General features: G+C 48.8%; 1 protein-coding gene across 1 annotated transcript; it reads left to right on the top strand.

Moving 5' to 3' along the window:
• Window positions 1-20,694: 20,694 nt before the first annotated feature.
• On the top strand, window positions 20,695-24,105 carry HEY1 (hes related family bHLH transcription factor with YRPW motif 1). Its single transcript, XM_085221326.1, has 5 exons — window positions 20,695-21,034; window positions 21,115-21,190; window positions 21,259-21,342; window positions 21,420-21,501; window positions 22,234-24,105. The coding sequence occupies exons 1-5, from the start codon at window positions 20,826-20,828 to the stop codon at window positions 22,815-22,817; spliced, it is 1,035 nt and encodes a 344-aa protein (XP_085077452.1). The 5' UTR covers window positions 20,695-20,825; the 3' UTR covers window positions 22,818-24,105.
• Window positions 24,106-24,679: the final 574 nt, after the last annotated feature.

Raw genomic sequence — 24,679 nt, 5'->3', positions numbered from 1 at the left:
TCCGTCCCCTTCTTTTTTATACCCCTGGGCATAATACGAAGGGCAGTTCTGCAGCAGGAGAGCTTTGCTGCCAGGGGACATGGCAGCACTTTGCCAGAGTTCCTGTGAATGAGGCCGGTTTGTGCTCTCTGTGCCAAGCACCGGCCGTGCTGCCAGGCGATGTTCCCCTCTCAGTTCCAGCCCTGCGGTGTCAGATGTGGGAGCGCAGTGTGAGCCCGCGGTGGCTCAGCGGTGCTAACCGAGCAGAATTTGTCACCTCGGTTTCTCTCGCCCCCGGCGGATTCGTCTGTCAGTGGGAAGGAGCAGAAACTTATAATTAACGGAGAAGCAGGAAGCGAAAAGCAGAGTTCAAAGCCGTCTGCCAAAAGAAACTGATCCCGAGCGAGGCTCCCATAATTGTGTCTGGGATGACAATGACAGCCCGGCACTTCCAAGGCCGGCGCATTGTTGTGCTGAGCTCCCATCCCCAGCACTGCTCGCCCTGCGAGCGGCCAGCCCCGGGTTGGGAGCTGCCGGCCCTGTGCTGGGAGCTGCAGGGCGAGGGGTCAGCTGGCATCCGGTGAAGGTTGGAGGATGTGGGTTATAATGAGATCAGAGAGGAGCGCCCCGATGACGGGCAGCACGGCGTGCTGTGGCCATTGGGAACGGAGCGTGGCTGGGGGGTCTGCCCATCCCTCCGGGTGAATTTCGACCCAAGAGCCAGGCAGTCTCGTTCCATCCTATTTTTAGTTTAACGTATTTAAAATGGGGTTAAAAGGGGTCGTAAATCTTTGCAGGAGCCGAGCATCCGCGGAAAGCCAGGTCTGATCTCTTTTACATCTGCTCCAGGTTCTCAGCCTTATCTGCCTCAGCTGCCTTCGCCCTTTGTGGCCGCACACAAACGCCATTCAGCAGCAGTCCTTTGGCAGGCCTGAGTGGCAGGTATAGGGTAACCGCGCTGCGCAGGGAGGGGCGGCGGGCGCCGGCCCCCGCGGCACGGCTGATTGACACGGCAAAGCGGCACAGAGGGGTTGTTTGAGGGGAGCCCGCCAGATTGACAGTGTAAATGTGTAACACACACACAGCCTGTGAGAGAGGAGCCTGCCGGCGGGTGGGAGAGCGCTGGCGGAGCGTTGGTCACACGGAGATTGAATTACAGCTGAATTAGATCAGAGCTGTGGGAAACGGCACCTCCTAAACACACACGCAGCCTCCCCGGGGGCCGGGCGGCAGCGCCGTGCCCGCAGCATCCCTCCCGCGGCCCCGAGCTGTGGCTGCGGCCAGCGGCTGGAAAGGAGGGCAAAAACAAAGGGGAAAAAGAAAGGGGGAAAAAAAAGGCTGGGATGGGAAAGGCCGGCACGGCGGGATTTTCACCCCGCAGCTGCAGGACTTGGACTCCAAAGGGGATTTTGCTGGCTTTACCCGATGCCTTTTAAGATTTGCGGTTTTACGGCGTTTCGCGAACGCTGTGGGGAAGAATCTTAATACCCCAACGGCCCCCTCAGATACCGATCGCCCTCCTAATCCTTTTGATTTGCCGTATACTCTGATGGCACGTCACAAACCTGCAGCGTGAATGCCTCCGAGCTGAGGGCCGGGGCAGGGTGGGCTGGCTGGAAAACAGACCCACTGTCAGCCCCATTAGAAAGGGCATAAAGTCAGCCTGCTCCGGGACGCACAGCCCAGCAGTGAGGCAGCGCTCCCAGCAGTCCCGGGCCTCGGCGTCGCCAGGGTCTCCCCACTGTGCGGGTGAGCAAGGGGCAGAAAGTGACCAGGAAGGCTCACATCCAGAGACCGGGTTGTTTTGTTAATTACCGTTACGCAACTTGCTTTCCAGGACAGATTTTTATTTTTCTTTTTAATTTGATTTTCCAGTGTCTCCTGCTTTTCATAACCCCCTCTCCAGCAAACTCGACTGACAAACACTGGCCAGCCTGCCTGTGATTTCTCAACCTCCCGGCTAGTTCTCATAAATAAAGTAGAAGCCAAAGAGAGACACAATGCCTGACAGTGGAGCCAGGGCTCTGCAAACAGTGGCTGCAGCGGGTAGCCCGCAGCTCTGGGGCAGGGTCAGACCTACACTTTGCAGCTCTTGAAGTCTCACAGCCTTACTGTGAGGCTGAAGCATGCGGCCTGCAATGTGTGGCCGTGCAACACAAGAACCAGAAGCACTTTTCTCCTGCTCTTCCCAGGGATGGGATTGGAGCCCTGCCCTCTCCAGCCTGTGGGACGGTAAAGGCAGGCTGTTGGCACCTCAGCGTCTGGCTGTGCTGAGCTGCAGGTTGGGTTTGGCCATCATCGCTCGTGCTGCCTGGCTGCTCACCGGCAGGGCTTTACATCCCTTCCTCAATGAACAGAAGGGATGGAGCCACCCTCCATTGAAGGGGAAGGAGGCTTAGCTGTATGGATTTAAGCAGTGTTGTGGCACTTGGCCTCATGAGTCCTGGCCTGTTTATTTGTCAGTACAGACACAGTCCAGGGACAAATAAGTCCAGAGCTGGATGATCTGTAGCTAGGGTTTGCTGGTCCTCATTGGCACTTACAGGCAGCCTGCCTCATGACAGACCATTGACATCGCTTTGGGTCACAGGAAATTAAATCTCCAGGCAGAGCCTGACAGACTGCAAAGAAAGCGTTGCCTGCAGTGCATCTTCTGTTTGGTCCCCGTGCTCACAGGCCAGCCAAGGACAGATAAGGATACATGGAGAGAGACAGAACTTAGTGTCTCCTTCTGTGAGTGAAGTTTGCAAGGGGAGTTGAGCCCCTGCAAGCCTCATCCACACGTTACCTTCCTGCTCCTCCAGAACTTTCAGCCTACTCATGAGGGAATTGGAGAGGCAGCGCTGAACTCTGCTCTCTGTGACAATGACAGGGCCTGTTGGAATGGCATAAAGCTGTGTCAGGGAAGGGTCAGGTGGAGGTTATGAACAGGTTCTGCACCAGAAGGTGGTGGGCATGGAACAGGCTGTCCAGGGCAGTGGGCATGGCTTCAAGCTGCCAAAGTTCAGGGAGTGTCTGGACAACACCCTCAAGTTGTATGATTTTTGGGTGGTCCTGTGTGGATCCCAAAGTTGAACTCTATGATCCTTCCAACTCTATGGGTCCCTTCCAACTCAGGATATTTTACCTTTTTTAAAGTAAAAAGGTAAAAAGGATGACCCTAGGAACTGCTGACTCATCAGTCTCACCTCTGTGACAGGGAAGATCATGGAACAGATCCTTCTGAAAGCTATGCTAAGGTATATGGAAGGCATGGAGGTGACATGGGAGAAGCAGCATGGCTTCACCCAGGGCAAATCCTGCTTGACCAACCCAGTGGCCTTCTATGATGGCGTCACTGCATCAATGCATAAGGGAAGAGCCACTGATGTCATCAGTCCAGATTTCAGTAAGGCCTTTGACGTGATACTCCACAACATCCTTCTGTCTAAATTGGAAAGATATGGATTTGATGGGTGGAGTGTTTGATGGATAAAGAACGGGCTGCAGGATCGAGTCCAGAGAGCGGTGGTCAGTGCCCGGATGGAGATTGGTGATGAATGATGTCCCCCAGGGTCAGTGCTGGGGGTGATGCTCTTTTATATCTTCATCAATGACATTGACAGTGGGGTTGAACGCACCCTTAGCAAGTTTGCTGATGACACCACTGCTGATGTGGGGTGTGGTTGTCACACCAGAGGGACAGGATGCCATCTAGAGAGAACTTGACAGGCCTGAGCAGTGGGCCCAAGTGAACCTCGTGAGATTCAGCAAATCCAAGTGCAAGATCTTGCACCTAGGCTGAGGCAACTCTCACTGCCAATACAAATTGGGGGATGGAAGGACTGAGCACAGCTGTGCTGAAAAAGACCTGGGGGTACTGGTGGATGGGAAGCTGGACATGAGCCAGCAGTGTGCCTTCACAGCCCAGAAAGCCAAATGTATTCTAGGCTGCACCAAAAGAAGTGTGGTCAGCAGAACAAGGGAGGTGATCCTGCCCCTCTATGCTGCACTGGTGAGGCCTCACTGGGAGTGCTGTGTCCAGATGTGGAGTCCTTAGTACAGGAGATACATGGACCTGTTGGAGTGAGTCCAGAGGAGGGCCACAAAAAATTATCCAAGGGATGGAACACCTCTCCTACAAGGACAGACTGAGAGAGCTGGGGCTGTTCAGCCTGGAAAAGAGAAGGCTGCAAGGTGACTTGATAGGGACCTTTCAGTATCTACAGGGGAGCTACTGGAAAGAAGGGGACAGACAGACTCTTTAGCAGGGTCTGTGGTGGCAGAACAAATGGTTTCAAGCTCAAAGAGGGGAGATTTAGGTTGGATATAAGGAAAAAATCTTTTACAGTGTGGATGGCGAGGCACTGGAACAGGTTTCCTAGTGATATGGTGATTCTATGATTCTATGGTTGATGCCCTGTCCCTGGAGACTTTCCAGGTGAGGCTGGATCATGCCCTGGGCCACCTGATCTAGCTGTGGTGTTCCTGTTCATTGCAGAGGAATTGGATTAAGTGGCCTTCAGAGGTCCCCCTCAGCTCTAAGGATTCTATGACTCTATGATTCTATATTCTGTGATTCTAACTCCCTGTGACAGTGTCTGCTACATCATTTGGGAAGGGAGTAGTTTAAATTTTACGGTTGCTTATAATTTACTCACTTTTGGAAAGAGTATAAGAATTGTGCTCAAAGTTGTTACTAAACAGAAATCTCTGAATTTATATCTTGACTTGGCTATTCATGCCCCATTACCCTTACAAATAGAGAACTTCAAAGCTGCATGGGGCAGCAACACCCACTTGTGTGCCTGCAGGCTCCAGTGACTGCCACGGGCAGATCTGGGATCTCAAATCAATCACAGCCCATGGGATCATGCAGAAACACCTGAGGTGTGCTGGCCTCTTTGCTCTCACTTCTTGGCTGTGAGGATTTGATAGAAGACTTGTAGGGCCAGGGAAACTTCTGAAGACGCACTCATGTCTATGACTTTAATATTCTCTGGGTCAAAGGGTGTGCCTTCCTCAGCTTGCTGGCTATCTTAGGTTTGTCACAGCCCCTGTAGTGGTCACCAGTGGGCAATCATAGAATTGTTTGAGTTGGAAGGGACCTTTAAAGGTCATCTAGTCCAATTCCCCTGCAATAAACAAGGACATCTACAGATAGATGAGGTTGCTTATCATAGAATCACAGAATTCTATGCCCTATTCTATTCTAGGCCCAGTCCAGCCTGACCTTGAATGCCCTTTCCCCTCGTCCTGTCACAATACCAAGACTGCATCCTCACAAGTGTAGCTGAGAAGTTTGTTCCTCTAAAACTATAAAATACGATTCTTTTGAAGTCTGGTAGTTGAAAGCAGCTCATTATGAGTAAGATTTTCTCATGCAAAATAAAAAAGACTACAAAAAAATACAGACTTTTTTTACTGTGTAAGCTGTGCAGTCAGAAAACTTTTCATGACTTTATGCTCCTTTTTCATGACTGTTACAAGAGGTAACTATCAACCGAGGTAGGAGGTTAGAGCTGCAGATGCATTCAAGTCTCAGACATGTTGACAGGTTTTAGCCTCTGGGAGAGCAGGTGCCAGTGCTGTGTGGCAGGAAGAGCAGCACGGGGCCGTATGCGGCTCTGTGGAGGATGGCCGAGGTGCAGCATAAATAGCTCGCCTTTGGTTGTCCAGTGCTGTCATTGCTGAGCCAGTGTGAACCCACAGAGTGGCCATCAGGAGGTTTCCATAGATGTGCTTGCACCAGCAAGCATAAATTCTTCAAAGCAGAGCTCCTTCCAGAATAGGATACTGGAGAGAGAAATGTTCCAATTTAATCCAAGCTTGAAATGAAGATGCTGTGAATCTAAGTCACTGAAATAGAATCTAGTTTTGATACTTCAGTTAATTTACTCTAAAATATAATTTAAATGGAATTGCAGAGAAATAAATTGCTGTTAATCCTTCCTGTATCATCATCTTGCCTACAGTTTTCATGAATTCAGTGTGGCGTCTGAGTGCTTAGAATGAGGTCCTCCAAAAGGTTACCTCATGACTTTGAAAGAGACCTGCCACATAGGAATAGCACAGAATGGGATGATACTTTTCTTCAGGCAACTTGGATTTTTCATGACTATATGGGATTTTGGCTATTCATTCAGTTGGAGTAGAAACTTTTCTCCTCGTTTGCTGCATGGTTGTGATATCATTTTTCGTTGTGGTAAGCTGAGGATTGGCAAATACATTTGATGTTGAGGCTGTTCCAGTTTTCCTGACAGATGTAGCAGCTCAGCTAGGGAACAACCCAGTCTTGTGGCTTCTCTGCAGGACTCTGCCATCTCACGTAACCACTGATCCCTCTCGCAGCTGAAAGCAAACCTCCGTGTGAAATGCGTTGATTCAGTCACCTCAGCACACCCCTTTCTTTTCTTTCCTTCTTTTTTTTTTTTTTTTTTTTCAACCTGAATTCCTGTAGGCTCTTGATGCAAATCATTTCAGCTCTGGTTCACAATGGAGCAGGAAGGCTTTCCACTGGAAAAGCATTTGGCTTTGAGAATGCTCACGGCGCTGGGGAAGCTCATGGGTTGCAGCCAAGCAGGGCAAGATGACGCTTCCAGGAAAGTATGACTAACCTAATTTCCACATTTACTTAGCACGTAAGATGCCCCAGTACATGCAGCACTTCAGAGGTTACAGGGATGAGGTGCCGGGGGTAGAGTTCACTTAATTTATGGCTGAGCAATGCAAATTACACATGGAGATTCAGCCCTTTGATGTCAACGGTGTTATCAGGTGGGCTGGGTGTGTGAGATTAGCTGCCATGTACTGTAATGCTGCAGAGCATAATGCTGTGTCCTCAGTGGGCAAAGAGACACTGCAGAGTGGTGTGGTGTGTATGCAGCACAGCAGGGCAGAGGATGGCACTCATGGGCTCTGCCTGGCACTGCTGGCAGAGGAAAGTTTGGAGGAGGTCACCAAGCAAGACAGCTTATCCAAGTGGGCACCTGCAGATGCTTGATCCTTGAGCTGCTTACCTTACCTGGGCCTAAAAAAGCTGTCTGCAGAGGAACTGCCAGCATCTCTGCTGCAGGCACATGCAGCTCTGGTTGTGACAGCTCTAGTCTGTGCTGCCAACACAGGTACCTCTAGAAGTTGTTCAGGAAGTCTGGACAAATGATATAAATGCCCTTTTCTTGCCTGTACATACTGCCTAGACGAGAGATGTGGACACCGGACCTTGAAGGACCAGAAAGAGCAGTCAAGGGCTTCTGCTCTCATCTACATAAAGCTCCTCTAAGCATCCTCATACAGCTGTCACTTCCTTTTCACCCTTCCTCCTAACAACTCAGCTGGGAAGGCCTTCCTTCAAAGACAGTTTTCCTTGTCCAAGAGGTAAAAAATAAATGTCTCAGTATTATCAGAAAAACTAAAACTTGTCTCCTTTCAAATACATGGCGTGCACAAAATGCAGAGCTGGGTGATGTCAGCCTTGGGACTGCTTCTCTTTGTTGAAACTACCTGGAGTCCCAAAGCATCTATGCTGGCAATGAGTGTGGGCACCTCTGCCATCTACAACACTCAGCCCATCTTCTGATGCACCACCAAGCCTCCACAGGATCTCTCCTTTGAGGACTGTAGTTTGTAACACAGGAGCAACCAATTCACTCTCACGTAGATGCTCCTGTAGGATTAAGTAAAAAATGAAAGATTTGCAGGAGCATGGAAAGCAGTGTAAGGTAAGCTTTCCAAACTCCTGAGTTTTGATTCAGTTCAAAGCAAAGACTACTGGGATTTAGGTCTGAAAGCATTCATGTACACCTAAAAGAAACAGTGTCAACAGTGCCCTTACTATTTACAATGTCTGAAACCCACTGGAAACTGGAAAACATCCCAGTGAAAATACAAAAAAAAAAAAAAAAAGAAGAAATCTTGTGTAATGGGTGAAACGAAGGAAGTACAATCTAGTGGTCAAGGCAAGAACAGGACTGTCAGGAGGTCTTTCTGGTAGAAAAGTTATTCCTGGTCTTACCACAGATTTCCTGTGTGACTGGGCATGAAATGAAGGGACTGACAGCATAAGCATGTCTTGCACACACCAGGAGCCCTGCCCTGGGACCATGGCCAGGGTATTTCAGGGTCAGGTTTTGCTCTCAGAGAGGCTCATGAGCTGCTCTCAAAATCCAAGCCCAGCAATGTGAGGCCATTGCAGGGCCTGATCTGAGGCAGGTGCTGGAGAAGAGGAACCATGGAAACTCCTCTCATGCTGGGGGGAGATGAACATCATCCAGGCCATGGCCTTGCTGCTTCCAGTGTCCTGCAGTCCTGCTGGGTAGGAGACCATGGTGCAGCTCCCACAGCTACAACAAAGCAGGGTTTTGAATTATGACTTTCTTAGCCCAAATCTCTGCTGGTCAGGGGCAGCACAGCAGTGAGCGACCTCCTCCTATACGCTGGCAGTCCCTCCTTGTGCAGCCATGGTGGAGACTATTGGGCCTGGGAGACCTCATAATGATGCCTTTTTAAGAGAAAAAAAAGAAAAAAGGATTGAAAGGTGGAGGGTCATTTGTGGTCTAATCAAAGAGAGCTTTACCTCTGCTCCCACCACTCTTTTGGTGAGCTTCTCCTTTGTGGGCAGACAAGCAAAGTGGGTGAGGGAAGGGGATGGATTCAGAGGCACTCGCTGCCCCATTAATACATTCTGCACATTAAAGGTGACCCCGATGGTGTGTCTATGTCCAGCTCCTGGGTCTCACATCCCTGGCTGCACAACCGATCTGTCGTGCGGATTATCTGATTGTTTGAAGTGAAATTTAGCTGGTCTTAATCAGAAATCTAGCTGCATCAGGTTCGCATTAGCCTGCACGGAGGTAGTAGCTTCACACAATGACATGGTAGCAATTAAGCTAGTTGCTACTGGTTCTTACCCTAGGGTACAACTTTGTTTTGTTCCTTGTAGATTAGTGGGACTGTGCTAGTTTCCACATAGTTTTCTTTCCTGTAGACCCTGGCTATTTCACATCGAATCCTCTGGGACCGGTTATTAGACCACACAAACCGTAATTATTTCCCAAAGAGGAGGTCAGCATTCCAGTTCTTGAGCATGGCCAGTTATAAAAAAAAGTTATGAATCTGAGAGAGGGAAGGGATTTCACTGAAGCCAAAGGAGCCTTAAAGCTACACAAACATGGAATGAATATCTTTGAACAGTGGGAACTGAAGACGCATATTTATTTCAAAAAGCATAATTATGCCTTTCTTGGCACTGGAGGTGAGAGTGAGGGAAAGTCCCTTCTGGTTCCCCCTTCATTTCCTCCCTTGGCTCCTCGGCATGGACAAAGCCACAAACCTCATCTCCACTTCACCTAAAATCCTCCTGGGGGACCCAATTACAGCCCTGTTACCCGTCACATCAGCTCATTTTTCTACATTGTGAGAAGTCACATCTATTTTAAGACTTGAGGTGAAGTCCTGATGTGAGGGAAAGGCTTGGATGCATCCCACTCTTGGAAATAGCACTTTGTGCGAAAAAAAAGTTCACCCAGAAAAAAGGTGAGATTCCTGCGTTACAGGTATTGAGGCGGACACACGCAGTCAATTATCTGAGCAAATATGGAGCCTCTTACCACTACAAGAATCAATTCTTTACACGGGGCAAGCTGCTCTCATATGAGTCTTCAGCACATGGCCTTCTCATCTCAACCTCTGTGTGGCAATTATCTTTTCTTGAACAAACCAATGTACTGTAGATGCTGTAATGAAAATATGACTGTCCACTACTTCCAAGAGTTCCCTCCTGCTATATTCCAAAGCAGCCAAGCAGTGAAGGATCTTAGTGCAAACCCATTGTGGTTCTCTTGGCATTTGCATCAGTCAGGAGTAAATTATTTCCATGTGAATTGATGGACAAAAATCATATATATTACCTTAAAAGTGTGATGAAGGATACACTGGTGAAATTCCATAGCCAAAATTTCTCCCACCTGCTAGATCAATGCGTAAAAAAGACAGAAAGAGTGAAAAAAAAAAATAAAAAATAGAAAATCGATGCCTGTCAAAGACTATAGATGACCATCTTGTCCTGATGTTATCTTGTTAATGCAAAGTAAATTTATCTCCTGATGTCATTTTATAGCACAGCAACATTTATTGATCACGAATATATAGTCATTTACTGGAAGACAGAACAGAGCCAAGCTAACATTGCTGCTGGGTAACTTGGGCCACCTCTCTGCAGCGTTCATGTGAAAGCTGCCTTTAGGAGCCATCATTGCTCACACACAACTGGAGCCAGTTAGAGCTAACCCTCAGTAAGTTCAATATTTAGTGCTCCCACAAGCTTAGCTAAGGCTAGTATTAGTTCTCTCAGTTCTGACTGTCTGCATTTCAGAGGGGCTGGAGGACGCAAACACGACTACCGCATAAGGTGAAAAGGCCTGCATTTCTGGAAAGCTCAGCTTGGCTCTTCGCAGCAATTGGTGCAACAGCTGTTAAGTGCTTGAAGTTTTTATAAGGCAGACGTGATGGCAAATCCAGCTGCAAGCAACCCCCTGCTGCAGGGGCCTGACTCATGTCACGTTGTGTCCCTGCTGCTGCTCAGGCCTTATGGTGTAGCCATCCGGTTAGAAGCACACAGCTCTCCTTCACCAGTGCATGATTACCACAGTTGCCAGTTGGATTAAATGCTGGGATCAAGGCTGGCTTTCCAAATCAGAGACCTGAATCTAGCTCCATTAGCACCTGTGTCACTCAGAGGGAGTGAAGCTTTGGTTTGGAAGTGTCTTAGCTCCAGCAGGTTGGTGAGATTTCCATCAGGAAAAGCACATTTCAGCTTCAGTTTCATTGTCTGCACTGAGCTCATCCTGCTACTGACAGCAATGCAGGGGCATGAATGAGGCCTCCAGGAAACCAGCCATGGTCTTTGGTATGCTTGTCTAGATGGCAGCCAGTTCTTCACAGCTGGAGTTACCTAAGCAGTCTGGATCAGCAGTGGTAAGCATCTGTGCATCAGTGTGCTGCTACGCCTGGTCTCCTTCCTGGGTAATACACTTTTGCCTTTCCTAGCTCTATGTCATATTGCGGGCCACCTCTGCAACTAATAGGACCAAGGTAATCCTTGGTTTTCTTTTCTTATAGCATTTCAACTAGGCAAGTGTTGCACAATGCCCCAAGGGAGATGGGGTGTGTATGAGCCAAGAGATATCATGGATTATGTTAGGTTATGGATTCTAATGCCCTCCTCTATAGTTCACATTATGAATTCTAATGCCCTCCTCCATATAGCTTTGCCAACAGAGTGAAAAACAACACAGAACATTTTCCATGTTAGTGCCCTCAGATCCAAAAGGACTCTCTGTCTTCCTCTTGACTTAAGTTTAGATGCTGTGCCTCTTTACAGAAACACAAGTGACAAAGCCTAAGGTAAGCACAACTTCAATGACTTTCTAAACTTATCCCATATTCAAGCAGGAGTGTTGTATTTTGTTGGGCTTACAGAGTATTAAGACAAAATTAACAGACAGTTCAAAGAAGGCTGGGAACAGAAATTTTCATTCCATGTGTCATACCATCCTTGATGGCAGCTACCCCTTACATTTCTTGCTGTTTACTTTCCAAGAGGTCAACAACCGGTGTCTGCAGTAAGAGTTTGCTTGGGAGTTATAATAATCCAGCTGTGTTTTTTCTTTTGGCAGTTCCCATCTTTTGATGGTCCAAGGTAACAACCTTCTTTCCGTATTCTTTTTTTCCACTGCATCAGAACTGCTCTCTTAAATTATATATAAAAATATATTAAAATGCATATTAGCGAATATCCTCCTTCCTCAATATTTATGAAAAAGTATAGCAATGAAGATATCGACTTCCAGTTTTGAGCCATAAGACTGATATTCCTCCAAAGTAAATACTGACCTTGGCTGTGCCACAGTCAATATTTACCTCAAGTAAAATAAATCTTGATGACAACCAAAACCTGAAGTCAATATTGGCTTGCTGTAATCCAGCTGGTATAAAGTAATCAGTTTCCTTTATATTACCTGAATGCCTTATGCAAATATTTTCAAGTTAAAGGTGGGCTCTGCATTCTTACAGCTGTAGATGCAGTAGTGCAGCCATTCCCTCTGTTTTCAGTCATCAGAAAACGGAGGGCTCTCCAAACCTCAGCCGCCACCATGCACCTCTGTGAAAGGTCTCGTATCTCACAAACAATCTGCAAGTGACTGATTAACTATCTAATCTGTGTACCTACTCTGAGGCCCATTACTCCTGCATCTAAGTGCCTTCCAAACCCTTAAGAGAGGCAAAGTTTGCAAAGAAAGAGAATATCTTTTACTTGGCCAGGTGATAGAGCTGTGAAAGTGGATGAACTAGGCACACAACTCCTAGGTGTAAAGATAATGTCTCTTCCTAAAAAAAATAATGTGTCTCTCGTTAATTTAGGCCATCAAGTCCATAACGATACCATTGTTGTTGCTACTGAGATAAATAATTTCCCCTTCCCAATCCAAATTCCAAATGAGGAAACATTTCAGTGCTCAGAAGAGATTTTTTTTAAAATGGATTTATTTTTGTCCAGCAGTCACTCCTCATCTAGCGACTGCTAAGCGCAGTGGCCAAACCCTCCAACAGCAGACTTAAACTAATTAAGACCCTATGGGTTTTCTGAACAAATGAATGGGTAGGGGAAGAAGAAGGATGTGGATTAGTCTCCCATTGGCCATGTCAGAGGGCAGCCAGCGCACCTGAGCCTTCATACCCACTGCAGCACTGTCTGGCTTTGCCTGTGTGCCAGTCTGTGGGCAAGGGCAGCAGCAACGTGGGGTGAACATGGTGGGCACGGACACTGGGCTGATCTCAGGAAGAGCAGAACCACACCACAGGAAACAAGGTTTGATTTATTCTGTTGACTGGGGAGAAGCATGGGTTTTAAAGTTTTTGTGTGTAACTCCGTTACAAAAAAAAAGAAAGTTGAAATTAGGTCGCTCACTGAATCTGTAGTTCCAGAATGGGTGGGCATTTTCAGCAGAGCATTTTGCAATTACTGTGACCAATCCACGCAGAAGCCTCTTTTAACCGGAGCTCTGTTGTTCCTCTGCAGTGGCTCCAGTAGGCAACAGTGGCCACGAAGTCCGACTTGAACTCCCTCAGGCAACTGAACCAGTCTCAGATAGGCTTTGTGTACTAGGACAGAAGTCATGAGCTGCTCTCCATATTCAGTGAGAAAACAGGAAAAAGAACAGAGAGCTTTCAAATGACTCACTGACGGGCTGGTTGTTTTTTGGTGGCTTTTTTTTTTTTTTTTTTTTTTTTTTGGTTCTTGGTGAAGCTTTTTCTTTTCTGTATGTAAATAATGAGATGCAAGAACTAAAAAAATAATGAACTGGGTTGAGTCCTGATGAAATCTGTAACTGTTACAAAGCTGGTAGTGCACAGAGTTGGTTTGCTGGATTATTTTTCCTGTGGTTCAGGTTACTTGTGCAGAGATGTTGGTGGTCCTAACAAATCCTGGTAAGATATCTGAACACAGCACTCACCACTCCCTGCAGTGCAATTTGGCCTGATTAGCCAGCTCTCTGGGAGGTCAGTGGCTGGAACAGTTCATGAATTGTTTTATAAGTGAAACAAATAAGAATAAATGATAACGCTTAATGCCAGTAGAAGACCACAGGTGCAAAAAACTGCATACTACACAAGAGTTATTTAACGGAAATAATGAAGTTAAAAATGGACATGAGAATGCTCTCCATATTTCTGTAGAGTGCCTTTCTCACTGGCCACCTCTTTCCTGAGTAAAACAAGCTGTGATGCATGATGCACTCGGTGGGATTGCGCCTTGTTAAAGCTTCTCCACACTTGTGGCATGTGACCCAGAGTCCATAGCAGACTGTGCTGTGTGCACCAGAAGTGTTTGCTGGTCTGCAGAGAGCTGTGTCACCAACTATTTGACCACATCTCTCCTCAAGTTTTAGCCCCTTACTAAAAGCTAGATTTCAAGTATTTTCCTAATTTACCTCATAGAATCATAGAATGGCTTGGGTTGGAAGGGACCTCAAGGATCATGAATCTCCAACCCCCCCCTGCCACATGCAGGGCCACCAACCTCCCCATTTAATACCAGACCAGGCTGCCCAGGGGTCCATCCAACCTGGCCTTGATCACCTCCAGGGACGGGGCATCCACAACCCCTCTGGGCAGCCTGTGCCAGTACCTCACCACTCTCATAGTAAAGAACATCCCCCTGGTATCTAAACTAAATCTTCCCTCCTACCTCTCAAAGCAATTGGAGCTACTGCAAGGAGGTGAAATGTTTGTAAATGCCAGAAGTGATTAACACAAAATCAGGATGGCTGAGGTTGGGAGGGACCTCTGCAGTCATTTGGTCCAACCCCAGCTGGAGCAGGGACACTCGGAGCAGGCAGTGAGCAGAAAGCAGAGCGTGTGTGGTGGTGTGAGACCTGCAGGATGCCAGCCCTGTGGCATTGTGCAATGACATTTAAAACAGCACTTTCCACTTTAGGAAAAGTACCCAGCCTTCTTCTGAGCCAGCTCGCCAGCCTGTATCTTCTGTAATTAGAAGTATTTTCCTGCACCTGGAGCTGAGGAGGGAATCACGAGATGGGTAACCCAGAAAGGGAGCCCTGTCTCTAAGAAACAACAGAGCTGTGGGAGGACAAAAATGACAGCCTCCGAGTAACGTGACACTCACGAAGATGCCTTTTAAAGCTGAGCTGACTCACAGAGAAGCGTTTCACTGTTTCCAAAACCTAGGATTTGTTTTCACCTCAGAAAGGACAGGAAAACCCCAAACCAGATAGACTTAAGATACTTCAGTTCTCCCTGACCCAAGCAAAAACAAAATGAAAGTGCAGAAATATTGGAATTTCCCATGGGGTAGAAATATTGGTTTTCACCTAGCTGCCATCCCACAGCAGCAGGGCAGACAGGCAGGCACTGCTTTGGGATTTTCCCCAGGCATTGGCAGAGCTGCATAGGAAAACGCAGAGCATACTCACACTGCACCTGACTGCAGCTATTGCCAGAAAAAGGGCAAAAAGCTTTGCTTTCATGAGTTGGTGCCCATTGAAAGGGAAGCAAACTGCCTCACACCTTAGCCTGTTTCTGCATGAGCATTCTCTCTTAAATGCGTTAGGTTGGGAGCTGCATCCTGAGGAGCATGTTTCTGCTTGGGCCGAGACTGACAGCTCTTCCTGCCTTGTGTGGTTGTGCTGCTTGGGAATGGAGAACACCGAGGGTTTGCTGTCTGAAGGGATGTGTGGAGAAAGCCTCTGGTGAGAGGAGCAGTGGATCTCTGGCAGCTGAAATGTGGTGCCTGGCTGAGCTGCATGCAGCACGCATGGCCCAGGGAGGCTCTGATGTACTCAACATCCGCAGAGCACCAGGGCAATGGGTTGGAGATTTAAAAAACAAAACACCAAACACTGAGTCTAAAACCTGATCCACACACAGGTCTTGCCATGTGATTTAGCCTTGCAGTCTGATGCCTGCTTTAATGAGCAAATGCCATGACTCAGGTATTTCCCCCACCCCCCAGCCTCTCTCTCTCTCTCTCTCATTTTGTTTTGCAAGCCATGGCATGAGCTACCTTCAGCCTTGCCATAAAAATCTGACTCACTTCCTAAGGGCAGGCTAAAATAACCTGAAGATTTCTTTTTAAAACGCTGCTTTTTACCTCCTTAGACATAACAGAGAGGCAAGCGGGGAGTTCTGAAACACAACAAACTAAAATCCGGTTTGTTAAGCAAGGATGAGACATCCCCAATTTTCTTTGTCCATTGGGTCGCTCTTTTTAAGAAGAGAAAATGTGTGCTCTGCACGGTGGTAGCAGCTGACAATCAGTGCTTCTTCTCTGCTCCCTGAGCGGGCGCAGCCAAAAGGGGGGGAGGGGGGAGAGGGCTGAAAGTAAAGCGGAGAATTGTTCGGATTGCCCGGATCCCTCCAGGAAGTGATCTTTCTGCTTTTGCTCCAGACACACGCCTCCCAGCGAGCCAGCAGCTCCAACTAATTAGCACACGTGATGGGAATAGGAAACAAAGTCACAAACAATAGTAGCGTGGGAACGCAGTGTAAACGGCAATTACACAGCCCCCCCCTCGGCCGCCCCTGACGCTGCCCTTCCCCGAGTAAATAAATAAACGAATAAATAAATAAATGAGCGCATAAATAAGACGGAGCTGCGGACAATGCAGCAGCGGGCGTGGGAGGCAGCGCAGACGCGGAGGGCCAGAGGTGATGCTGGGCGCTCGCTGGCCCGGCCACGGCCCGCTCTTATTTTCATTCCATGCTCCCAAGTATATCGAGGCTGCTTCGTCTCCTTTTGTTCAGCGCTGGGGCACAACAGAAAAATGTGTTTGGGGAATTTCAGCACTTGCCGGGTCATGGGGGAGGTCAGGCCGCTTTTGTTGGGAGAGAGGCAGAAGAAGAAAGAGGGCAATCAAATATCCTCCTCGAGACAGCTTACAAGCACATGTCTCATGCTGTCAGGGGCGAGGCTCCAGCGTGACACTTCCAGCTCCTTGTCTCCGTGCCAAGCTGAATATGTTCCGTATACATTATATATGTGAGAAGTGGTCGCCGCTTCCCCTGCCGACCGCAGCTTTAAGACGTATTATAACGGAACTATTGTGTGGGATTAAACACATTTGCTGTGGTTTCAGCATGAGGAGTGTGTGACTGCTTGCACTTGCTGTGGAGCACCCCTAATAGTGCGACTGCAGAGGTGCTCACGCAGAGGTCAGCACTGTGGTGCACTCAGAGCCGGGTGCTGCTGATCCTGTTTTGTAACAAGCAAACACGAGGCAGTTTTGTCGCAACCGCATCGGCGTGAATCAAAAGAAGGGCCTGGGCGTGCACGGGAAATTACTGCTAGTGCTATTCAGCAATGCTGCGCTGATAGCTCCTGTTCCAACATCACTGAGATTTTCTGGAGTAAATCTTTCAGATGAGTGCTACTGTGGAATAAAACTATTTCTCCTGGAATGATGTTTCCTCCTTAAAAGCAGATGAAATGAAGGTCACGCTGAGAACAGCAGCTCTGCACAGGGCCTTGGTACTGCACAGATGTGCTGCTCGGCTCTGCGGCATCCCCAAGCCCTGAAGCCTTGCAGTGTCAAAGTACTGTGAGCAAGACTGAAAAGAAGCATCCCACAGGAAAATGCCCTCCATGCCAGTACAGGCCACTGCTATTTCATTACCTCAAAATATGCTCGAGTCCCAGAGCTTTACGATCTTTCGGTTTGAATTAAAACAACTCAGGTCAGATGCAGCTACACATTTAGATCATTTAAAAACCAGAAGTTCAGCAAAAAGCAGCTTCACTGCCTAACCTTGGTCCGGCAAAGGACCGAGGAGGCACTTCTGTTGCTAATTTTTGTCCAGGTATTCCATAATTTAATGGAAGAGACAAGCAATGATGGTTTGATTTTGACCTCCCTGGAGGAGAGATTTTGCTTGTTGAGGCAGCCGCATTCAAATACTTGCCCTGTTCGGAACACAGTTTCCAAACTCATCAGGCTTAGTCTTTAACCTACCTAGAGAAGTCAAATCAAGTTGTCTGGCCAGTATCTTCAGGACAGAACTTCAGCCCAAGTTCTGACTGCTTCATAGCAAATAAAAATCCCCAGCGCTTTCTCACTGCATTCGCACACACTGAACCTCCCCTGCAGCCCATTACTCCAGGCTCCAAATGCTATGGCTGCTTCCCCGAGTCAAAATCTGCTCAGGTGGCTGATGGCTGGAGGATACAATGCAACTGCAGAAAGGTTTGAGGTCAATGCAAAGTATCATCTGAGAGAAAATAGGGTTGCTTTTCCAGGAGCCGGTGCTCACTGCGTAATTTGCAGCTTTCATTTAGCTGCCTCTGCAGTGCTCATCAAAGCTTGTAATAGCTGGTACCTTCAAAAGCAATCAGCTGCTACTTTGATTTGCTTTATTCCCAGCTGTATTTACCAACAGCTACGGGGCATGCTCAGCCTTCATTTTTATTTTTGCACAGTGAAATTTAGTTCTATAAAACTAAAGAAAAGTGCCTGTTACTGTTTGCCAAAAAGCCTCATTTTCCCCTTTAAAGAGCGTATTTTACTTAACATTTTGCAGAGTGGAACCAAAGTTCTGAGGGTCGTTTGCCATCCTAGGCTTCCTAGCAAGAAGAAACAGCACACACGGTGTTCTCAAAGCTGCATGCGTCTAACAAAGAGAACTCAAAGTGGTCTGAGAACGTGAATTGTGGGGCAGAGACTCCCTCTCCATCATCAGTGCACAACACGAAGCATGTTTTGAACACAGCTCTTGCAATACTGAAGTTGCAAAATTGCCCACAAAAATGGCTGGACAGATTTCTCTTTGGTAGTCTTCTGGGGTTTGCTCAGCAGAAAACAAGAACAAGGTTCTGTATTATTATTTATTAGCCTATTTATGGGAAAGGTACTGTAGGAAAAGAACTATTTTGGTAAACTATAGAAGATTTTGTTAAAAAACGTCAGCAAAAAGAAGCACAAAGTTTTATTGTATGATACCTGGTGCAAAACATACTGTGTGATATGGAGGAATGAGGACAGGGCTAAAAAAACTGCCCAGGTGCAGTGACAAAGAGGAATGGTTTTAAACTGAGACAAGGGAGGTTTAGGTTAGATATTAGGAGGAAGTTTTTCACTCAGAGGGTGGTGACACACTGGAACAGGTTGCCCAAGGAGGTTGTGGATGCCCCATCCCTGGAGGCATTCAAGGCCAGGCTGGATGTGGCTCTGGGCAGCCTGGTCTGGTGGTTGGCAATCCTGAACATAGCAGTGGAGTTGAAACTGAATGATCATTGTGGTCCTTTTCAACCCAGGCCATTCTATGATTCTGTGATTCTATGATTCTATGACATCTTCTTGGCAGGGCAGTGCCTGCAGTTGCTACTTACCAGCAGCTGATCTCCTCTTCACAGTATGGCAACACTAGTGGAGGCTGTCCTGCCAATAGCATGTCATTGAGTCCCTTGTGCAATTCTATACACGGAACACACACATTCTTATACATGTAGACATGATGAAGCTGAAACCTCCCCGGGTAAATCATGGAATCATAGAATCATTTGAGTTGGAATGGAACTTACAGTCATCTGGTCCAACTCCCCCGCAATGAACGCAGACACCTATAGCAAGATCAGGTGCTCAGCATGACCTTGAATGTCTCCAGGAATGGAGGATCACCTCTCTCATCACATCTCCATTACTATCGCCTCTCTCAGCAACCTCTTCCAGTGCCTCACCATCAATACGGTAAAAAACTTTCTCCTTAAATAAAGTCTGATTTTAAATCCAATCTACTCTGGTTTGCAAACATCTTCCCTTGTCCCATCACAACAGACCCTCTAAAGAGTCCGTCCCCTTCTTTCTTATAGCCCCCGTTAGACACTGAAAGGCAGACTGCCTGCAGACTGCCCGCGTTGTTCAGAGGCATCCAGAAGAGTACGGATGCACTTTGGTGTTAATACGCCAAATTTACATTACCCTGTTGCAGTGTGACAGTTCTGAGCCAAGGGACACATTCTTGAGGACATGTCTTATGAGGAGTGGCTGACGGAACTGGGAATGTTCAGGTTGGATGTTTGGAAAAAAACTCTCAGAAAGAGTGGTAATGCATTGGAATGGGCTACCCAGGGAGGTGGCGGAGTCATTGACCCTGGAGGTGTTCAGGAAACGTGTAGATATGGCACTGAGTGACGTGGTTAGTGGGCATGGGGGAACCCTGTGGTCTTTCCCAATCTTTATGAATATTCTGATTCTGTGAAAGCAGGTGGTGCAGCCAGAGGTGTTTTACAGCAAAACATGAAGGCTGGGAAGGTGCGTGCACTGCAAGTTCTGACACAAGCTTAATTACACAGCACTGAAGAACAGACAGATTTATGGAAAACGCAGCATGGGAACAACCCTGTGTTAGCTGCTTGCAGGCAGCTGCAGGACTTCTGCTCCTCACCTGCAGCTCCTTCGCTGCCCTGAGCTGCTCCCTGCTCCCACACCCCTCCCAGCAGTGGCACTGCGCGGAGCTGTGCAGTGCCACACAACGTGCAGCAAAGCGTGTGCAGCTTGGCCTGAGCAGCTGCTGAGAGGCTGAGAGCCGCTGCTCGGAGCTTGGCACGGGCTCGTGGCTCCTTCCCTGCAGCACCCTGCACGTCTCCGTACCTCCAGCTGTGAGACTACACGCATCCACTGTCAGACGGGAGCCTCGGCTGAAAGGCTTCGTGCGAATGGAAATCCATTTGTTATGAAACCACCTCGGGGTTCGTGTCACATGTCCCTTTCTCACTTGTACCTCAGCAAACAGGCGGGAGGCTTGTTCAGGGCGTCCTGCTGCATGCGCTCACCCTGAGGAGCCCCTCTCCCGCCAGCCTTTCCTTCCTGGCCTGGCACGGCAACGCGCAACGCTTGAAGCACTACTCTCCCTTCTCTCAGCTTCCAAAATGGGGGGGGCAACAAGAGGAGGACTGGGCTGACGGGGAGCGCTCCTCTAGCTACACAGCCCCATGGGAGGCCGGCGCGGCCCCTGCGGGCGGCCGGGAGGGAAACCGTGAGGAGGGAAACCGTGAGGAGGGGGCCACGGGGGGAGCGGAGGGGAGCGCACCGCGGCCCCGCAACAGCCCCCATCGGAGCCGCACGCGGCACCCGCCGCCGCCGCCGCCGCTTTCCCACGGCCGGCCCGAGGGGCGGCGCCGAGCGGGGCCGGGCGGCGGCCATTGGCCGAGGGCGTCCCGGCGGCGGCCAATGGGGGAGGCGGAAGCCGCGCGTGGCGGCGGCGGGCGGCGGGCGGCGGCGGGCGTTCTCTGCGCGGCTCTGCCCGGCCGGCGGCGGCCCGCCCGCGGCGGGTAAGAGACGAGGCGTGGGAACGCCATGGGGGAGACTGGCGCGGGGCGAGGCGCGGGGCGCGCGCCGGGCGCCCTCCTGCCGCGCGTCCTCCTGCCGCGCGCCGCCCGCCACCCGCTCGGCGGCCGCCCGCGCACCGCCGCCATGAAGCGGGCGCATCCCGAGTACAGCTCGTCGGACAGCGAGGAGCTGGACGAGGCCGTGGAGGTGGAGAAGGAGAGCGCGGACGAGAACGGGTGAGAGCGGGCGCCGAGCGGCGGCGGGGGGGAAGGGCGGCGGGGTGCCCGGGGTGACCGCTGTCCCGCGCTCCCCGCAGGAACCTGAGCTCGACCGCGGGCTCCGCGTCGCCGTCCGCCACCTCGCAGATCCTGGCCAGGAAGCGGCGCCGAGGGGTGAGTGCCGCCCGCCCCGCCGACCCCCGGCCCCGGCCCGGCCCCTCACCCCGCTTTGTGCCCCGCAGATCATCGAGAAGCGCCGCCGCGACCGCATCAACAACAGCCTGTCCGAGCTGCGTCGGCTGGTGCCCAGCGCCTTCGAGAAGCAGGTAGGCAGGCGGCCGCACGGGGCTCTGCCCGCCGCGCCGGGGCTCTCTGCCCGCAGCTCCCGCCCCTCTCTCCTCAGGGATCGGCCAAGCTGGAGAAAGCCGAGATCCTGCAGATGACCGTGGATCACCTGAAGATGCTGCACACGGCCGGAGGGAAAGGTAAAGTTCGGAGCTGTGGCATCGGGGCTGCTGCGCAACAAGGATGGCAGCGCTGCGGCTCTCCTGGGCTCAGGTGTCCAGGCAGAGCGCTGCCCGGCGATAGCTCTGCCTTGTGCCCTACAGGGGAGAAGCACTGTGAAGTGCTGCAGCAGTTTGTCAGCGCTGTGCGGTGAGCTGGCTGCTGGCAGCGTGGAGCAGAGCGAGGATTTGTTGTTGTCAGGTGCCCGCTCATCTAACGTGCCAAACTTCCAGAACAGAAAACTGGAAAAAACGAAGGATGGAATCAGAGAATTAGCAGAAATGGCGACGTGTGCTTTAAATGGAAGCAAATTTACTGGTTTGCAAAGTGATCTCTGATAAGTTAGAACTTGTGCTTGTAATGGATTTTGCTGTGCTGTAATTTTGCTTGCACTGGGAGATGTGAAAAGAACAAAAGTATTTTCCTCTCAGCAGCGGTGTGCAATTTCAGTCTGCAGTCACAGGTCTCAGTCTGTAATCCTGGGAGCTGCAGCACCACAGCACAGATATAAAAGAAGCCTGTTAGCCCCCAAAACAGACAACAGCAACAAAAAAGAAGTAATAGGGAGCTTGGCAGCTAATCTACATTTAGGGTTACTAACAAACATCCAAGTGAAAACGCTTGTAGGGGAAGGTGGTGTGGGAAGGCTGCGCGCAGGCAATGACTGGAAAACAGCGCCTTAAGCCTTCGTTCTTTTTTTTTCTTTCTTGTAGGTTATTTCGATGCTCATGCTTTGGCTATGGACTACCGGAGTCTCGGGTTCCGAGAGTGCCTGGCTGAAGTTGCTCGATACCTGAGCATTATAGAAGGCCTGGATGCCTCTGACCCGCTGCGGGTCCGACTCGTGTCTCACCTCAATAACTACGCCTCTCAGCGGGAAGCAGCGAGCGGTGCGCATGCTGGCATTGGACACATTCATTGGGGCAACGCCTTTGGACATCATCCTCACATATCTCACCCATTGCTGCTGCCTCAGAACGGGCCCGGCAATACCAGTACTCCAGCGTCTTCCTCAGAACCGCATCACCAGGGCAGAATTGCCGCCTCACACGCTGAAACTTCCTCACTCAGAGTGCCCCCAAATGGCAGCGTCGGACCAGTGCTCCCCGTGGTCACATCTACTACCAAACTGTCTCCTCCTCTTCTCTCCTCCATGGCGTCGCTGTCTGCGTTCCCCTTTTCGTTTGGCTCGTTCCATCTACTGTCCCCCAATATGCTGAGCCCGTCTGCACCAACACAATCAGCAAACCTCGGCAAACCATACAGACCATGGGGGACTGAGATTGGAGCCTTCTAAGAACTAACTCTTTAGTAAGGGTGGGGAAGCCTGCAAACCTAGCTGAGCTGGGTTATGCCACTCTTAACACTGAAGTTCTTAATAACTGGGACAAAGGTACAACTTCACCTTAACTAAATTTGTCTAGAAACTGTCTCTCTGGATTTTTTTCTGTTTCGTTTTGTTGTTGTTTTCTACATTTTTGTATTAGCAGGATTTTTTTTTTTTTTTTTTTTTTTTTTGAATAGTTGTCTGAAAATAAAGTTAACAATAGTGGATGTTAACACTTGTGTTAGATCTGTGCTGAACATTGAAATCAATTTTGTAACAGCTCGTTTCAAATGTTCCGTTTTTCCTGAGTACATCAGACTGCCTTTTTATGAAGAGATATCACCTATTGTTGTTAGCTGCAGCCTAGTTTAGTTATTAATTTTTCCAAGACCACTCTTCTCTACCTTAACAAGCTGTGTTTTTGTTAATATTTTGACACTGAGATGTTCTATAAGGAATTGCTGTTTTTGTAAACTATATAGGAATCTTATATTTCTGAACAAAGCGTTGACAAATCAGATGGACCAGCTAGACCAGCTTTATCTAAGAGCCCAGTTTCTATTTCTTCTGCTGTGATTTGGTATATTTGGAGGTCTTATTCTAGTCCCTAGTGGGTGTTTATTTGCATCACAGAATCACTGCATTATTTCTCCCCCCCAAGGAGCAGAATGTGCTTTAGTGCAGACTTTAGAATGGGGAGGGTGCAAAAGCAAAATTAGAAACTACAGTTGGTGGTGAGTTTCATTGCTAGAGATGTGGAAAATTTGTTACCCACAGTAGCGTTCCAGCATATTCAATTCACAGGGCCAGGTTCTGCTCTGAGTTACAGTAGAGCAATTGCTGTGTTACTGGTATTCTTGGTTAAGTGAAAGCAGATTCTTTCCCTTTGTGAGCTTCAAATCTGCACCTGAAACAAATTATGCTGGTATTTAGATATCCAATGGAATGGTACAGTGGGAACCTGTTCAGTGCACGACTTCATTGCTTAACAAATGTATCCTAACTGGTGCATTTTTTGTTGTTGTTGTTTTTGCATTTTGCTTTTAGGGGCAGTTCAGTGCTACTCCTCATTTTGCAAGGGCTCTGCTGCATTCTCGTGTGCGTGAGTGTGTGTGTGTGTACATGTATATTTTGTTTGATTTCATGAGAACCTTAATCTGAACAGGTTTATCTAGTGAGTTCCACTGGACTAGGTTTGACTGCTCTTGTATTTGTGTTGTGGTTAAATAAAGGAGAAAGAACAACATATTTTAAATGACACGTTTGTCTGGTATATATATCAGGGGAGAGTTCTGTGCCTTTGGTATCACAGGCAATGCTGCTTAGCCTTTCTCTGGGCATATGCATTTACTTTGTTCTCACTCATCCATTGTGATGTACTTACACACACGAACTGAATGTAGTGTGAAGAACCACCGTGCCTCAGGATCACGGCCAAGGGAATGAAAGTTGAGGATGTATTTTGTGTGTTACTCCTCCTTGCCCAGCTGTATATAGGTAGAAGTGAAGAGAGATGAGTTACTGCTAAAGAAGAGTTTAAAGTTGCACAACACCTAATTACTGCTTTGTCTTAATATTAAAAAATGATCACTGTGGATGTAGAACCCCTTCTGGTCAAACCCATGGAAGTCCTATAGCTTTGTGACAGAGTTCTATTCTTAACTGCCTCACTGAGTTCATGTTCTGTGTGTTAGTGCAGGGTGTTCCCATGGTCTCTGACTGATCCTCTGCTTGTCACCGTTCAGTGTTAACGGCATGCTCTGCTTTTTCTTCAAGCAGCAACCTGACAGGCTTAAATGTAGATGGAGGGTTTTCTCCTCGGAAGACGTATG

Source organism: Meleagris gallopavo, chromosome 3 (genome assembly GCF_905368555.1).
Source record: "Meleagris gallopavo chromosome 3, MGAL_WU_HG_1.1, whole genome shotgun sequence".
Lineage (NCBI taxonomy): Eukaryota > Metazoa > Chordata > Aves > Galliformes > Phasianidae > Meleagris > Meleagris gallopavo.
This window is presented reverse-complemented; position numbering and strand designations above follow the sequence as displayed.

Excerpts from the sequence above, each read along its gene's own strand:
- HEY1 (XM_085221326.1), top strand. The coding sequence starts at position 20,826 with ATGGGGGAGACTGGCGCGGGGCGAGGCGCGGGGCGCGCGCCGGGCGCC. Across the intron at positions 21,191-21,258 it reads CCAGGAAGCGGCGCCGAGGG|ATCATCGAGAAGCGCCGCCG; the intron begins GTGAGTGCCGCC and ends TGTGCCCCGCAG. Across the intron at positions 21,502-22,233 it reads GCACACGGCCGGAGGGAAAG|GTTATTTCGATGCTCATGCT; the intron begins GTAAAGTTCGGA and ends TCTTTCTTGTAG.